Source organism: Perna viridis, chromosome 7 (genome assembly GCF_037379345.1).
Source record: "Perna viridis isolate PV_CMFRI_1.1 ecotype Kerala chromosome 7, ASM3737934v1, whole genome shotgun sequence".
Lineage (NCBI taxonomy): Eukaryota > Metazoa > Mollusca > Bivalvia > Mytilida > Mytilidae > Perna > Perna viridis.
This window is the reverse complement of record NC_142451.1, coordinates 41,445,210-41,464,098: the sequence shown is the minus strand read 5'-3', so window position 1 is coordinate 41,464,098 and position 18,889 is coordinate 41,445,210. Positions and strand designations below refer to the sequence as shown.

The window sequence follows — 18,889 nt, the reverse complement described above, 5'->3', positions numbered from 1 at the left end:
ACCATAAAACTTCTGTAGTGATGACTTCAATCTTGTAGCAACATAACCCTGTTCCAGAAGGCTATTTGTTAGAGTTCTAGCACGATAGTTAAAACAAATTGTAACTTAAAACAAACAATGAAATTGGCGAAATAATCGAAATAAAAAAAAACGAGTTAACAATTTTTTTTTTCAAATTTCAACAACTGTCAGCCTTAATAAACTGAAAATATTGAATTCGAACTTGAAATATTTCGAAATTTTAAAAGTTGAAATATGACTCCATGCAAAATCACAATTCTAAATTAATCACACTAGTAAAAGTTGACAAAAACTTATCCATGAATAGAGACTTTAAAGAAGGTGTTAAATCTTGATAAAGGTTAATTTATGTCTTTATACATTTATTGAAAGTTTGATTGAATCTGATTCAGCTCAGTTTGAAAATATCGTTTTGCTTTATAAATAAGTACCACCTACACAGCCAATTGTACTGCCAACAGACAACAGATAAAGATGGCATAATTATGATTTGCATAAGGTACGAGTCATACATTGAAATAAACACGTGACCTTCGGGTAGATGGTATGATTGTTGTATAAAAGAGTGAACACCTCAGAAATCAACACCCGATATTGTTTATTTACAATATTCTAAATGTTTTGTTCGTTGATGCTAAGCACCAAGTGTAAGTGTAAGTTTTAAGAATCAGGCAAATAACAAAAATCTGAAACGTGCATGTCAAAAACCCAAATATCTGACAATATAATTTTACTCAAGGATGCTTTATCTATTTGAAAGAATCATTATTTGATCTCTGCATCACTGGAGTTGCTTAGATATTTAGCAACAGAATGTTAGAAAAATGAAGATTTTGACAGTGTTATCTGCCCTTAAATGTTCATGATCAGTGCATTTCATTAAAAGAACAGATCTATTTACCAAAATGATATAGAAAATCTTGCCCTTTTTTTCCATTATTTTCGATCTTGATTTCAATGGTGCAAATTGTCACATTAAACTTTCAAAATGTTTCACCCACTGCCTGATTCTTACAGAGAATGACACTTAAAAGACACAAAATTATACAAAGTCTAGGACTTCTAAGATAAACAATTTTACAGTAAAACAGGTCAAAACCGATATTAGAAACATGTCGATATTTTGATTCCATTGGTATAACATGGAATACATTTTAAAGTTATTTCAACCTAATAACATTCTGAACATTAATACTTTGACAAAGTTAAGTTTTTACAGGTTTAACTGTATTAATAAAAAATAAATCATATTTAACAAGTTCAAAAACAATTTGTATCCACAAAACAAATACAATAATAATTACTATATCCCGGTACTAAGAATCGATACATAATAATTATTAGTAATACGAAGTTTATTCTGATTTCGTTACAGCCGATTCACTGATAGTTTTGGGAAGGGTTTTTTTTCCTGAGTAATATAACTGCAAATAACTTCATATGTAGTCTTGTAATTTTCTTTAAATCATAACACACTTTTTTGTTGACTGTAAACAACACGACAACACGCTATGTCAACATAATTGTAAAAAAAATAGAAAACGTTTGGAAAAAAGTATCTGACCATTTTTGTATTTGATATGAAAATATCACATTTTTCATTCAAGATTAGTGGGCTAACTTAAATACAATGTATCATATTATATATGCAAGTAGTCATCTACGATGATTTTTTAATAGCTGATATGCTCAATAAATGTGTTAAACACAGTGTTAAAATGTAGAAGGATAATTAACTGGAAAGAGTGAAAAACCAAAATATGATCAAGAGTGCCGAAGAACGTCTAGATTGGGTTCTTGGCACGAGTAAATATATTTTGGGTATTCATGATAAACAAGTGATTATCCTATTTATTATATAGATTTCCTCCATAATTCATTATTATTTTCAACATAAATTAAAAATTTTGTGAAAGGCGGATTGATATTCGTGTTGTGACGTTTTGGCGGGAGAAAGTCTCAAATATTTATAATATATAGATTCTCTCTCTTATTTTTTGCTATTTTCAACGTACAATTCAAATTCTGTAAGCGGCGGATCGATATATATATATATATATATTTTTTGTGTTGTTTTGTGGCGTTTTGGCGGGAGAAAGTGTCAAAGTGAAATTTCCGAATTTATTTCACTGTGTGAATTATCGAGAATTTTTACACTGAGAATATTCGGTAAATCACTGCTGTCTATATACTAATGTAATTGTTTTGTAAACTTACACTTGTTTCACTGTTGAATTATATAGTATTCAAAACAGAAAAATTCGATGTGGTCGTTTTAGTTTAGCACTACTGAATAACCTTGATAAAGATGGAGTCATAGCAACTTTGATTTTCGATCTGTTATGAAAATTCCCTTTAATAAAGAACTTCAGGAAATTTGGTTATATTTGTAATTTGTTTCTATCACAGCTTCGACTGATATAGAACAGGTTCTCTGATTTGTCAGCCCAGATACAACATCCGGTAATCGTTGAGACATGTCGTTTGATGATTGATTCATGGATTGATTTGAGATAGTTTTTATATCAGTGGGTTCATGTCCTTCAATCCTCACAGTAGATAGTCGACTCCGTCTATAACAGATCCCCAAATTCACAACTAGAAATCTGCATGTAAAAGAGAACAAAACACAAGATTTTTACGACAAAATCATTTGTAATGATATTTTTGAAGCAGTTTCAAAATGTATTCAGAAATACTTTTTGTACTGGCGATTGGTGTATAATGCATTGGACAATCAATTTTAAGGCAATTTCTGCGTAAAATCCTGCATGGATAACAGATGGATCGTACAGTCTACCTTTTTATCATAAGTGAAAACAAACATTTCTGCATTGGTCATCCTCTTGTCTTTGATATTGTATATTCTATGAATATTTTCCAAAAAAAATGGTAACTCTAATTCATCATGCGTCTCAAAGTAACGTATTAAAATGCAAAGTGCAAAGTGCAATGTGTTTTATTCGTTATTTACCTCACACAACCGATTTCAACTAAGATGCAAACTCCAATCGTTAATACGTCAATGTATGTTTCCTTTGTGACTGAATGGATAAGTGTGTATGTTCCGAATGGGGTTCCGACCATAACAACTAGAGACAAAAATGTCTGCAGCCAATGTCTCGGTTTAATATATCTTGGAGTAAATGTCCAGCTTTCCTTTAACTTGTACTAAAACATGTCAAATGAAATGATAAGATGGCAACTACGATAAAGATTGTTCAGTAAGGCATTTCTTGCTCATGGTATTAACGTTTCTGAAAAGACTGATACATCATATAGATATTACAATTTTCTGAATAAAAAATACCAGTATTTGTTCTATAGAACAATCAAGTTTATCTATAGAGAAACCACCAATTAGAATGCTGGTATATAGTAATATGGATAGCTATATTTTCATCTTAGTTTTATATGATGTCAAAAGGCACTAAAATTAAAAACTTTGTTTATATAGCTAACATCTTGTCTGTTATAGCGTAACATGACATTCTCTTATCAGATAATTGTTTTTCATATTTTTGTGTTTTTAATATTTGAATAAAGTATGTTGTTTTCTCGTGACAAAGCGTGGCTATAGTTTTGAATTTGGAGTGAATATTGCTATTGTTATCCATTTTTGATTCGCCTACCTTATTTTTACACACTTTACATTTGAACCCATCTTCTTCTGTAGGACACTGAGAATAGAAGACACAAAATGACATAATAAATAATGCCAAACTCATACATCTAAAACTAGTAAAAACTTGACTATAGTACATAAATTGAGAACTCGCAGTAAGAACATAAAACATTTGGATATATATAGTTTCGTAAAGATTAGAAAAAAAGCGACGACGAATTCAAATAAAAAAAACACAAAACAATTCCAGATACTTCAATGACCCAAAAGGCTATTAGAATTTCCTACAGAGGATTTTGAATGAGCGTGTTGTGTTTTGTTTAAGCATCTTGCTTTTTTCAGTCAATTTATTTAAAAAAAGATATAAATGCTAGCACGAAGTGCCTTCAAATTGTCTATAACATGCGAATTGTGATTTGTGACCTGGATGACCCTGCCTTTGTCAAAATCTGCAAGGAAAACAACTTTTGTATGAAAATATCACAATAACGTTTGTTTTTAATATAGTTTCTTTTACCTCCATCAGCCATTTTCTAAGACATTCATGGTGGACTGCCGAAACATCTCCTTTACACTGGCATGGATGAATCAATGGGCCAGCGTCGGTTCTGTCAGGGTCGTAACAAATCCAACAATCCTGCTTTACACCTGTGTGTAGTGAAATAATGATAACGTTTTGTGATATCTGTAGTCAAATCAAGGAAAACTTAATGACTTAAGCTGACAAAGCGTGGACCCAACATCGAAAATTCAATTGTTTGGTTAAATGCACCATAGTAATGTTTTTTTAAGTAGTTCGTAAGCTCCTTTGTATTATGACAAAAAATTTCAGACTGTCATTGGTTCAAAATATTTATTTCAACCCGACTAATTCAGTGAGAATTTTCAACCTTGAGTTTTATAGTTGGATATGATGGAATGTGCAAGTTAATTAAGTCAATACACCTTGACAATTCACCTGGTCCATGCTCCCAGTTTTTAGTGGAGTCCGAGTTGCTCATTTGCTTTTGTTACTTTGTATGTATGAATTTAGTTTTTTTATATTCTTTGTTGTGAATGTCTGTTTTCCATGTCTGGTCTTTGCCCCTGGATTACATTCTTTTGATTGCCGCTATAACCTTGGTTCCCTTGATTACTCTTAAATTCTCCCTGAGAATCCAAAATTTCATATACTTTAAAAATTAAAATCATTTTGTGCATGACTATGTTGAAAAAAATAAGTTAATCTTATCTTCGTCTTTTCTTTGAACATTTAAAACTATCTAACAATAGCTCCGTAAACTTCATATCATTTCTATATCTTACCGTCTGTAGGATTATTTATTGTTCCATAATTTGGTAAACAGCTATCTATATGCTCTTCCTCTTGTCGTTTCCTATCAATCTTAAGGTTTGTAAACAGTTTCTTTGGATTTAGGACCCACAGGCTTTCCGGACTAAATAAACATAAAGAACAAAGTTCAATTCTAATGTACTGTGTAAAATGCACTCTGAATTCTTTTTACTAGACAGTCCATGTAAAACCCAGGAAAATCCTGTGATATGGGCGGCACAATGTCAACTTTATATCACTAGTTGTTTTTGTTCCAATGTATTTTTACACTCATTATGAAACCAGTTGTTTTTTGTTATATAAGGGAGGAACTTAAAACCCACCCAATAAATAACGACCAGTAAGTTAAGAAGCGATTCCTTTAATAGCAAGGTTTCTAGTACTGCATGTGGAACTCTTAATAAGGATGTACACTACAAACAGACATTCAGTTTTATTAATAAACACGAGTTTGTAATGTCTTATGGATGAAGTGTTTTTGAAAACAAAATTGGACATGTACGACCTACTGACTGGATCTCTTATGGTCTCCCTCTTAAATCATTTTCGTCAATTAGAACAATGAATTAGTATACCACGAGCTTTGAACGGAGTAAACAAAAGACCGAACTTTTTCTTGACAAAGAAAACAGGTAAATTATAGAAAATAATGTTTTAAAAAAAACAAATTCACCAGGAATGCGCCATAAACAAATCTGGACAGTTTATAAGGAGAGATTTAAATAATAATTTTAAGATAAATCAATTTAGATAATCATAACTATTTAACGATCATATGCATATTATCATACGAATATCATAAGATTACCATATGATTATGATGTGCATCGAGCATCTTAAGTACCTGACTAATATGATACATTATATGATAATCTTGCATATGAACTAAGAAAATAAAACATACCTTTTACAGTTCCACAAAACACATGGAAACCATAGAACAACCCCAAACTCGACAATCCGGAATCCAATGTCGTAAAAGTTCTGATCTATCACAGGTAAACTGTATGTAATGACAAAATATATTTAAATAGTTCTATTACATAATGTTAGTAGTCAACTTATGCGTAGTTTTCAAAAAAAGGTATTTTTAAATAACTCAACCTTCAGATATTGAAAAAGGTCTAGCTTTTTTGTTGCAAAATACTTCCTTTTAAGAAATATTCCTCATGGAATAGATCAAAAACTGTGAAAAATCATGTTTAATGGTGTCATTTGTTTTTCAATTATCAAGCATGATAATGATATCCATGCAAACTTAAACACGTTTTGTAATCTTTTATGTATTTAACATGTCTTTGCCAAAAGATATCGTAAATATTCATATGTTTTTACTTATCTAAACTCCAACCATTACTATCGACGACAACCTTAGACAATTGTATAAATGGTATAAACTTCCAATTTATACCAACTACCAACCCCCATTCTCCTTTGTCCCCATCCCAATTACGAATTTCCTATTCCCAATAGAAAAATTCCTGTCCCCCATTGAATTCCTATCGATTTTTTTCTATATAAAATATTTACATTTTCAAATTGAATTTTACATTTTCAAATTCTTCAACATTTTAATTGTTTTTTAATTGAATTTGATACATTTTACATATCAATAAATACTTCCCCATCCTCCTCATTCAAAATCCCCAACCACCCCATAGACCATAGAACGGGAAGTTTTACCCATACAAGTGTTGTTGCAACCTTTTGTACAAATTACAATAACAAATGGAAACAATTTCTTATAAGAATATACCGAAAAAGTAATAAGCACAACAATATATCAAGTAAAAGATAATGAAATTAGTGCACTTCAGGTAGGCTTCTCAAATGAAATCATTGATGGATAATTGAAAACAATTGTGTCAAAAGAAAAGACGGAATTGAAAAAGGCTCATCTCCTTAAATGGGAATAAGTCAATAAACATCTTAAGACAAATGTAAAAAAATCTACATTTAAATTACGGCTTAAAACATATCAATCAATTACAAACCAAAACTCTATATGAACCAGACATTTCATTCAAGTTCTGAAAGAGTAATTAAGTGGACCAAGGTTCGAGTGAAAATCAAAAGAATATATTTAAGGGACATAAACTAGACAGGAAAAATAGACACATAAACTAGACAGGAAAAATAGACACATACAACAGAAATAACCAAATTTACACACACAAAGAAACATACGTAAATGTACGTGCGACCCGGACTCTACCAAAACAGGGAGCATGGGCCAGGTGTACCGGTGAAGTAAGCGTCCTCATATACAATGTCTCTTTTTATATCTTTTAAAAATTAAAGAACCAATTTTATTGAGTATCGTAATAGACAACTATAATTTTTTTGTACAGATCCTACCAACCACTTAAAATTACTTTACTCTACCTATTTTTCCACTGATCTTTAAGCACATCAGAGAAAAGAAAAAGTGCTGTTGTCAGTTGTAGACAAGCTTGGGCAATTAACCCTAGTCTGGACATGTGTAACTGCCATCTGTCCACATTACTCTGTGTGTTGTTAAAAGCCCCATGCACCTGCATGCAAGAAAGTATAGTATTATGATAAAAGCAAGTGGTATAAATACAAAATAAATATGTTGCATCCAGTCTGAAATGGTATTTATATAATCGAGTTTTTTTATATTTTTTAGATTGTTGATCCTTATATATCCTTCCATTGCTTGTTTCGTGAGGATATATATAGAATCAATCAGCTTTATATATAAATCGCTACATACATTGGAAGCAAAATTTCAACTTTCAGAGTTGGTTGAATAAAAGGAGAGTACCGTTCATACATCCTTCCATATTTTTGTTGGCAACGGATAGAGGGGTTGACAGGTGGTACTTCCCTAAACCACCGCCTTTCACCCACCTGACCGACCCCTTTCATTTGATCCCTGGTTATTGTTCCCTACATAATCCCCGCTTCACGTATTTTTTCATTCCCCGTTCTTTGCCCCTTCAACCACCGTTCTCTGTCCCATCCACTACGTTCGCCACCCTTTCCACCACCGATTCCCGCCCCCAAACATCTGTATCCCCGTCCCCCTGCGTGCATTGTTGTAACTAACCTTGAAGTATACCTCAACACCATAACCAAGAAAAAAAGCAACTGCGATGATCAACAGTAAAGCTACGCATCCATTACATATTCTGTAGATATATTCCTATAAATATAATGTCATAGGTGCAATGCTTATTATACAAGTAATTAGGAACACCAACTGCGAATTGCAAATTGTGGGATATTGCAAATTGATTGATAATTATCGTTAATTGATGTAACCTTCGAACTTTACCAAAACTGTTCACTTGGTTTTGTAAAACAGAGATTGTCTTGGTATATTTCGTTGAAGAAACAATTGAAATCGACGGTTACGTCAAACGGGGTCATTGAAATAATTTCAAACCGTAAATATTTTAAAATACAATACAATTATCTCCCTTGTCATGCAACCTATTATTTTTCAGAGTTTCTTTGTTTGTGAATGTCTATCGATGGTCAGTTATGAAATTGACATCTTAGAATTCTTGCGTCTTCAAATCCAGATAAAAAATGTTGACGACGACATTTCTGAACACTAGTGACATATAGTTGAAAAAATGCTTTGTATTAAAAAAAACGAAGATAAATTATTAAAGACAGATAATTCATGTAATAATTTATGTGATGGAATTTATACTTACACTCTAAACTTATTCTATTCATTCAACTCATATTACTTTGTTAACGTACCCTTAAAAACAAAATTTTAAACAACATTTTAAGAATTCCGAAGTTATTTTTCCCACAAATACACTACAATGTTAGAATATCTAGAAAATAAAGAACAATGTGCATACTCACTGATACCACAGGATCACTTATATCAGTAGCAACAAGTTGAGTAACTAAAAGTCCGAATAATACGACGTTCAGTAAAGAAAATCCTATTATAGATTTGCTCAGGAACCTTGGCTTTTCACAATCAATATCACCTAGATGAAATGCCTACAAAAAGGACTATTTATTGAATTGATCATTAAGAAGTTTAAACGCAAGGTTAAGTGCGGGTAATATAGAAACATAGACACTTTTAAATAACTTACGTAAGTAGAGAATAAGTTATTTAACAAGTTATGCGAAACACAACGCATATTCTACAGTTCATATCAAAATCTAGTTTACCTAGGTATTCTTCTCATGCGAAGAGTAGTCAAGAGAACCATGATTCTAGCGGAAATCAAAAGACTGTAATCGAGGGACAAAGACAAGGCATGAAAAAAAGACAAACACAACTAAGAACAAAAAGTAACTAAAATAATCCATACAAAATTAAAAAAAGTAAATGAACATCTCGGCCTCTATTAAAAACTAAGCTCTGGCATAATGTATGAGTTGTGATATGAAAACTAGGATTGTTTAACGATAATACGTCATCTTTATAGCGGAAACTGAGATTAAATGGTCTAGCTAAAAGACGTTCTTTATTTCGGATCAGATCACCTATAAAGTCAGCCTCATAAGAGTGAATGAATAGGTCAGCAAGTAAAGGAGCACAATTTGTTATTTAGCAAATGTCTAGGTAAAACTCGAGTACTTATTAGAACTCAAATTAATGTATAACAAATACAGATGTCTTTCATGTCCTAGAATAATCCTGAATAATAATGAATATCTAGTCAGGTCTGGAATCATTCATGATATTCAAGTTACATATCTAGTAAAAGGAACGCAGCATGAAGCGCATTATTCCAATGTTAAACGCTTTATAGTCAGTGTAGTAGTATAGTAAAACCTCTCTATACCGAACCCTGAATAAAACTGCAAGCTGTCAAAACCAGATACTGTTTGAGATTCTTTCAAAACGGTTCAAATGTTTTGTTTTTGATTTTGTTTTTTTAAACTTGATAAACCGAATACCTATGTGAACCGGATAAATTCTACAGCACAGAAGAGTTCGGTATAGACAGGTTTCATTGAATAATACAAACAACTTCATCAACTTACTTCAGCCCAGAAACACACAACTAATGAAGATCCTGACAGAAGTATAGGATAGTAGGCACTCCATAGATGTATAGCTGCTGCGTCTGATAGATGCCACTAAAATATAAAAAAAAATGGAATGAGAAAAATAGTTAAAATTCTAGTATGGTGATATAGAAAACTGTCTTTTAATAACCTAATTTCTACTAAGTACCAGTCCATATAAAATTTAAACATTGCCTATAGTAAGGTGATTAATGGTATGGAAAACCCCACGGAACAGACGATGCCTTTTGGTCTGTCTATGCTATATGTTTATGTGACAATAGTCATTTTTGTAATTAAATCTGTACTTTTGAAAAAAAACACACTTCATCCTCCCACTATAATTAACCAACTCAAACCAAATCAAGAACGATAACTCTTGCAAAATGTTTATTTCATACACAATCTATATAATTTTTATCTCAAAACTGCAAGTACCAAATTACAAACTAAGACCAGTTTTGTAGTCTGAAATGAGTTATGGAAGTGAATTTGGTGTTTTTTTTTACATGCATTACTCACCTACTGTCTTATTTTATTAACAATGCTACTTCATTCAACAGTGATATACTTTGGTGAAATGAATAACTTGATGTTATAACTTATGTATTAATCGCATGGAACTTTAAGAGACTGTCCATGTAGAAACCAGGCATTTCCTATTATATGGATGGCACATGGTAAATTTTATCCCTCCGAAAATGAGTTTACAGTTCCCTAAAAAAGAAACCAAATTCTGCCCAAGAGATATCTCCCCTTTTCAATGGAAGTCAATGCTTTCTATATAATTTATTTCTCTTTAATCGTTGCAGTTTGATTTTTAGAAAGGATGCATTTGCGATATGAAATACATGAAATATTTTTTAAAACAAAGTTTGTCATGTGCCACCCACTGCCTGATTTTTGCGTGAACACCCTCTTCATTTTAACAAGATATTTTAGTTTAACTATATTACAAAGTTCTATGTCGTGACTGTGAAAACATTATACATATATCAGTAATCTTACTCTAGTAAAGAAGTATATTCCTCTTACTCCTGTGGCCAGTATAGTCAATATGTACAATAGTTTAGGACCTGTAATACTGAATGCTTCTCTCCATGATTTCTTCTTCTGATTTTGGTATTCATTGCTTATGCACAAGAACTGTGAATGTACATTTAGATGGTCAATATAAGATTTTTTTTAAATGACTTTAATTATAAGTATTAAACAAAAGTTTACAAAATGTTGGAAATTATAATATGCCGTTTTGGTGAAACATTTACCCGTTTTTAAAGGCTTTGGTATGTCCACTTTTTGAATTAATGAATCAGTGGTTAAATAATAGGTGGATTTTGCCGATTTATTTTGCTTGCCTGTCTTCTGTGTTCAAGTAAAATAAAAACACTTTTCATCTTCTCTTTTAAAGCATTATGTGTTGTTGAAACGTGACCAGATAAGTTAAATAATTGTACTCACCAGCTGTATTATTGCCACCACACAAAGAGAAACAAATATAGTACCAAATGCCATGAAATATCCAATATTGGCATCCTGACAAGTACCACCAGTAAATTGAATCTAAATAATACAAATTCAAAGAAATTATACATTGTATTGGTAACCGATTGATGTGTTCATATGCTCCTTAACAGCAAATTTTATATTAAAATGTGTGTAAAGTATTTACATAAACTTGAAAAATATATAGAATGCATCTTACGAAGGAGGTCGTACCTTCAATATATTTTGCAGATTTGTGAAAACTTCGTGTTTTCTCTCCATTAATATAATTAGTAGTATGGTATTTTAAGGGGGAGACCTAGGGTAAGTGACATAACTCTTGAAATGAGTGATGAGTTTGTATCATATTCAATTTTACCAAAGCCTTTGAAAAGTTACTTTGATGTTTAAATGCGATTGATGTAAAATGGTGAATACAAACGTTCCAATGATTTGTAAGAGTTGTGTCCCTTACCCTAGGTCTACCTCCTTAAGTTTACAGTTCCTTAAGAGGCGATTGTGAATTTCTTACTATAACGATCAATTTGAGAAAGAGGCGTTTCATCATAATAAATATGTTTATTTTTATAAATATATCCCAGTAGAAAAGATCATTTAGCAAAGAGATTCCACATTATTATTTCGTTTCATATTTTTGGTGGTTTTGTAACATACTTCATATTTCATACACAGCATATTGATAATATTGATTTAAATATCAGTATCTAAAAGTAAGATATCTAGTCATAGTTTACTTATTATGTAATAATTAACCTGTCTCATCACATGATGTCTACAAACTATAAAGCCCTGGGTAGGCCATGACCTTTCCCACGATGTAGATATGTATATAAGGTCGTAGTGTAAGACAGGAAGCAATTTGCTTTATAAGAAATTAAATCCAAAAGCAAAAGAGCAGGGTATGACTCGTGCTTTTACTAAAATGGACTAAACCAGGTTTCTTTTTTGCCTCAAACACATGTATATTTAATATTCAATGAATGCAAATCAAATCATAATTGATATGCAAAATCGCGCTCGCCGGAATGAACATTTTGATTATATAACCCAATGAATGAATCCCGCACGGGGTTTGTCCATTGTCATTAGAGAGGGGGCAATTCATTTACTGCATTATTCGAGCTAGAGTCTTACCGAATTTCACTCACTGAGATTGTGACGGGGAACACTGGCGGAGCAGGGCATCCCTACCCTTCTGGAGCATCTAATGCCACTACCGGCTTTTTTTGTAGAAGTTTATATTGCTAGAGCTTTAGTTTTTGTGTGATGTCTTGTTTTGCCTACTTCAGTGTTTACCTGTTGTTGTATTTTAGTTTGTTCGATACTTCGTGCATGTAAATCGTTTCTGTTTCCTGTTTTCACGTTTATGTCAAGTTCTCTGAATTACCTTCCTTTTGACACTTTGGTATTTTTGTTGATATTTATGTAAACCGATGAGATAAAATGTAGTGTTTTATCAAATCACATTGATGATGAGACCGAACATTCATGTATTAATGTAGTCATTTAGTCAAGTAGTCATTACATACGCGTAAAGACAGTATGAAACCATGTGTGATCTCCAGCGACATAATAATATCGAAATAATGAATGTGGCATAAGATAAATCATATTAATCATAAGTTAAAAAGAAATGAACAGACAAATGCCAAACCAACCCAACTTATAAACTATGCTTTAAAAAGTTTTTTTCAAAAACATACCAGACAAATACATTGTCCATCCTGACAAAATCCATTGCCAGAACAGTTTGTGTGATGACACAAATCGTCAGTCTCTCGCAATCCAAAGGCATATTTAGCATAGGCAGTGACGGCCATCTTGAATGTCAATTGAGATGTTGCATTCATAGTCAGATAATTGTCTAAAAGTCTTAGTCGAATTCCAAAACAAAATGTAGTGTTTTGTGCGTTGATATATGTTTTCAAGGATTCATACTTGTACCAAGGCGACAGCTGAAATAGAATATAATATAGAACATGAAAATGACATAATTCGAGATGGGTTTATGGCTATACATGAAAATAAGTTAAATTCAACATGCGATTTTAGATTTAGACAGTATATTAATTTTTAACAGCTCTAATCGATCATACATTGTAATCTTATGAAACATGCGTTCTTACCTAAATTTCGATGTTCTCCATTGCTCCGTGTTTATAAGGTCAGCGTATCAACTCGCGCGTTACACATAGCAGGACATGTAGCAGGAAACATCAAATAATTTTGAAATGAAGAATTAGGTCATCCCAAAATAACTATTTTACCTAACCTATACACCAGCACTAACATAAGCATCCATCGATTTTCTTAATATGTCTGATTTCTTGTCCTAGACCTATTATTGCGTTTGTGCTTACGTCAGAATTGACAAATTCTAAGCAATTGGAAAATCATCGATGAATATAACATATTTCTTATGGAAGCACTTTTTCATTGCATCACATTAGCTATGAAAATGTGTATGAAATATTTAAAAAAAAAATTACTTATAAAAAGGAGAGAGATTTGAATCTTAAGAGGAAATGTCATTATTGAAGTCAGTGGAAAGAATTTTATGATGTAATACATGTCAACTGTGTGACGCTATTCACATTTCATTCAAATGTGCTAATAATGTATCTGAAATCCTTTTACCGCAGATGAATCAGTTTTATGCTAGAGAAAGAAAACGTTTTGTAATCAAGTTTTGAAACAATCTTCATCAGTACAACACTTGAATATTTAAACAAAGGGGGTTTACTTTTTTCAGTAATACTACTTATATAGATAAACTAAAAGTTTACAGTTCATGCATTTCTTTGTTGCAATATAGAAGTTTCAATGAGACAGTTATAAGCTAAAATGGTCTGGTATATAGATACACAAATATAGGTCATTCAAAAGTGTTGTTTAAGTACTAATAGATTTTGAACACTCGTTTAATAAGTACTAATAGAGTTTGAACACTCGTTTAATCACATATAACATTTTGGTCTCTATATGATACATCTCTTGAATGGTATAAACTCTCTATTTACGCCAAAGAATATCCCCGGTATTCATTGTGGCCTAGTTGCATTTTTAAATAATATTCTAACATTACCAACTTGAAATATTTTTTTTAAGTTCTTAAACATTTAAACTTTTGTCATGAATTTAATGAAGTTTAATTTATATACCAATAGGAACTATATTTTAAGCTGAATTTCCCATTATACTCAACCCCATTCGAAAACTCCATTCCCCAACCCCTCATACACAACAAATTAGGAAGTTTGCACCATTAAAGTGTTTTTATAGTTGTTCATTATTCCTTCTTATCAAGGAGACCGCAATGATGGTTAAATTTGCCTTCATGTCTCTGGTATACACGTTTTTCCGTGAATTTTTTTATCTCTGTATTTTAACTGTATGTTTAATTTCGACTCTGAGATTACACGTATATTACTAATTAGTTTTTTTTATTTCGATTCACCATGCAATAAATATAATTTCCGCCAATAACATTATGATTAAATAAACAAAACCAATAATGATTGTCTAACCACAAAAATTGATCAAGAAGACTAAAATACTACATATTTTAGTCAAACATTGCATGGAGAAGTAGACTTTGAACTCGAACACTCATTTTTTTTTACAATAATAACGATCAAGAGGAGGCAGTTTGAAGATATTCACTTTCGCCCCTCCAAAGTTAAGTATATTCCTATTTCTTCTTATAAAATAATTATACCCCAATACCCCTCACCCATACAAAATATTTTGAAATATTCTTTTAACTCTACCTTCTTTTCTAAAGAATGACTAAAGATCCATTTCAACCTGAACATTAACTTAACAACTCAACTATGTAGAATTGTCAACATAGTTTATCACACAATGTTGATCATTGGGTTTGGACGTCTAGGATCGGCGTTATCTAGATACACTATAATCTACAGTACATGTGTATAAATACTTACAATGTTTTTTTTCTATCACACTGGATGTGGTTAAAAGATAACAAAATATACAGCATACATGCAGACAGTACACTTATTTGTGCCAAGGCAAAAGAGAGTAGACAATTTTGATGTATGGACTCAGAGTTTTAGTGAAGACGACGTTCTTCCAGTCCTTTTAAACTTACGAACTATTCCAAACAACCATTCCCATATTCCCCTTTCCTCCTTATAAAATGAATCCTTCCTCAAATAACCCTAATTGCAATTGATATGAGTATAATTACAAAATTGACTTTTACATACTTTGCATTATTTTATTTATTGTATGGAATTAACATTCTACACCATATATCATTAATGAATTATTTAGTAAAAACTACCTTTCTTCTCTATATGACCCCTTGGCATTCAACATTTTTATGATATTTTACAAAATCAATTGATTGTCTAAATAGAAGTCCACAATCACTCTTACGGGGTGATGGATCGTTAAAAACGATACGGAACATAAAAAAATACACAAACGTCTACATGTTCAACATCACCGTTTACTAATCTATTTCTTTGACTCAAAGTATAACGCTTAGAAACCATTTTGAAGTCTGATATACTAAAAGCATCTTTTAAAAATATACACACATATTATTTTTTTAATTGAGCATAGGTAAAAAAAACCAACAAATTATCATTTAACCTTTTGGAACCGATCATGATGTTTAAAGTTCAAATATCTTACAATCGTGTTTCAGTTTTTAAACAGCTGCCAAAACTAGCAGTATACCCTAACGGTTGATATAGGGTGATGTTTTATAAGTATCACTTTCCATGCTTTACAAAAGAGTTCTTATGGGAATCTGAACGATTATAGTAAATATTACGTAGCCGTCTTTGTAAAAATCATGCAAAATCTGAAAAATGTGATACACCCTAAAAAGGCTACATATTTTTATTTTTGTAATTAAGTTGTTTTATGGGGCTGTACTATGAAATGTGTATTTATTTATTCAAATCTGCCTGCTCTTAGGAGATAATCAACATTGAAAATCCACTAGATTCTATTGTATTTGAGCGCCATTTACAGATTTATCTCCCTTAATTTTGAAATCTACAGTACATTCTATATTCTATTTTTATCTCCTAAGAGCACGGGTTATATGAAAAACCACGTTAATTTCTGTTTACTATGACATTTCAAACAAAATATCAAAAATAAAAATATGTAGGCTTTTTACCCATGAATCACATTTTGCATGATCTTTAGCCGGAGTGCTACTAAAAAATTCACGAACAAATCTGACACGGTTTTTTACATGAAGTAAAAAAGAAAAATCACTACTTGAGAGGCATGATCGAAAATTTTCAGAAAAAGCCAAATAGATTCTGAATATGATGAGAGAATATGTCGGGTGGAGGGGAGTCAATGACATAATAAAGTAATAAATTATCATGAATGGAAGCCTCAGATGAAGTTTTATCCTATACACAACCACATCCCAAATCAATTTTAATCCCCAAAACAGATCTTTAGAAAATACCGAGTGTTAATCGATATATATTAAACTCTTAATTCCAGTAAAAAGATTTTCTAATACGAATATATATACCAAAAATACAGATATCAATGTTATTTTACTGAATAACCCTAATGGTTACAGTAGATATCGGTTTTACTATACTTATTATCATCAGACGATCATATCACACGAGTTTGATATGAAAACCGACACACTGACCGTCACAACGTGTTCAGTTCATTCCTAAATATACTTTTACAATTTGCTTAAAAATGTAAATATCTGAATAATATAGTGTTGGTGTAAAAAAATATCAGTTGAATATCATTCTTAATTAGAGCTTAATTTGATATATCAGATGTGTCAAGGTCAATGAATAGACACACGTTCAATGGAGAAGTTTAATAAATAGAATATTGACCCAACGCAGTTTGTTTTACGTCAATGTAAACGACATATGTGTTCAATCAATCATATCAGAAAAGGGCTACCACAATCGAAACAATTATTGTGTGAGTACTACATGGAACACCGGAAGAATTAAAGAATGCAAATGTTACCGAGAAAAGTGCGGAAGACCGAGTCTGCATTAATTTTTCAAGTCAACGGGCAATAACTCAGCGAACAAACAAACAAACAAAAATCAAATCAAAACAAAACATAAAAAAAAACAACAAACAAACAAACAAACAAAAATAAAAAAAGCAACAATGGACTATGGACTAAAACATTATTCAAACTGGATCTGTAATTTGTCGTGGTTCAGCAATGCACACATTTTTAATATATACTTGCAAGCTTGACAAAACTAGAGGCTCTAAATAACCTGATTCGCTCACCTGGCATGATAAAACATATTATATATTTTATAAAAGGCAACCATGTTTTTTTTTTTTTATAAAAATTCCTAACGCTCAGACCTAAGGCACAATTAAATTACGTTTCATTGAAACCTGTCCATTTTTTTTAATGGGGGAGAAAATGTTTAAAAGTTGTTGTATCAAAAATAGCAGAATTTTGATAAACTTAACGGTTTTTGAGATATATGAAAAAAAACTTGTGTCTGGTCTTAATAAAGGTGGCCAGATTTTTCAAAAAAAAAAAAAAAAAAAAATTCCCACATTAGTTCTATGCAGAATACCCTAATTAAGGAACAATCATACCAAGTTTGGTTCTAATTTATCCAGTAGTATCAGATGAGAAGAGTTTTGCAAAGTTAACGACATCGACAGACGACGAAGACGGACGCCAAGTGACGGCAATATCTCACATGGCCCTTTGGACCAGGTGAGCTAAAAAAGTGTGGAAAATTATGGTGTTTTTCTAGCTATTTGACTTTGTTAAATGCTTTACAAAACATTATTTAAAGACAAACCGATCATTAAAAACATTAGGATGAGATATTCTTACTTGATGTTTTTTTTTGTTTGGTTAAAAGTCCTTCTTCATCAACAAAGTAAGAAATACTGATGTACTGGTACGCAAATAGGACTCAAGTCAAGTCCAAGACAAAGAAACCAGCAATCACACTCAGAAACAAACAGCAAATACTAGGTAAGAACTCACGTGTTCTTAGGAAATCATGGAAACCAAAATAAGAACGTTAATCTAAAAGAACACAATCCAGGGCAAAGGACAAGACAAGGAAAACAGAAACACAAAACAATGAACACGAAATATAACGAGAATGAACTTGGTCAATATTTCAAAGAGATGGAATTTATCAGCCCAAGATTACCCATGTGTCTTCAATGAATGACGAGGAAACCCTCACACCACAGGGCAGACTGCAGCTGGCCCAAAAAACAGCATTATACACAGGTACAGCGAAAAAGTATGGAAATATTATGCCCTTACCGTATTTTTATTGAAGTCAGTGGAAAGAATTTTATGATGTAATACATGTCAACTGTGTGACGCTATTCACATTTCATTCAAATGTGCT

The 18,889-nt window shown here is 31.7% G+C and overlaps 1 protein-coding gene across 2 annotated transcripts; it reads right to left on the bottom strand.

Moving 5' to 3' along the window:
- Positions 1-602: 602 nt before the first annotated feature.
- Positions 603-15,427, bottom strand: LOC148612739 (uncharacterized). Of its 2 annotated transcripts, none has more exons than XM_088594421.1 (14): positions 15,272-15,427; positions 13,205-13,456; positions 11,457-11,558; positions 11,004-11,141; positions 9,972-10,067; positions 8,829-8,972; positions 8,053-8,148; positions 7,365-7,513; positions 5,884-5,982; positions 4,952-5,082; positions 4,164-4,294; positions 3,654-3,701; positions 2,996-3,192; positions 603-2,627 (listed from the first exon to the last, which is right to left on the bottom strand). In XM_088594421.1, the coding sequence occupies exons 1-14, from the start codon at positions 15,314-15,316 to the stop codon at positions 2,390-2,392; spliced, it is 1,866 nt and encodes a 621-aa protein (XP_088450547.1). In that variant the 5' UTR covers positions 15,317-15,427; the 3' UTR covers positions 603-2,389. The 2 variants fall into 2 exon arrangements, with proteins under 2 accessions (XP_088450547.1, XP_088450548.1); XM_088594422.1 differs by lacking the exon at positions 15,272-15,427 and adding an exon at positions 13,628-14,665.
- Between the last annotated feature and the right edge of the window lie 3,462 nt (positions 15,428-18,889).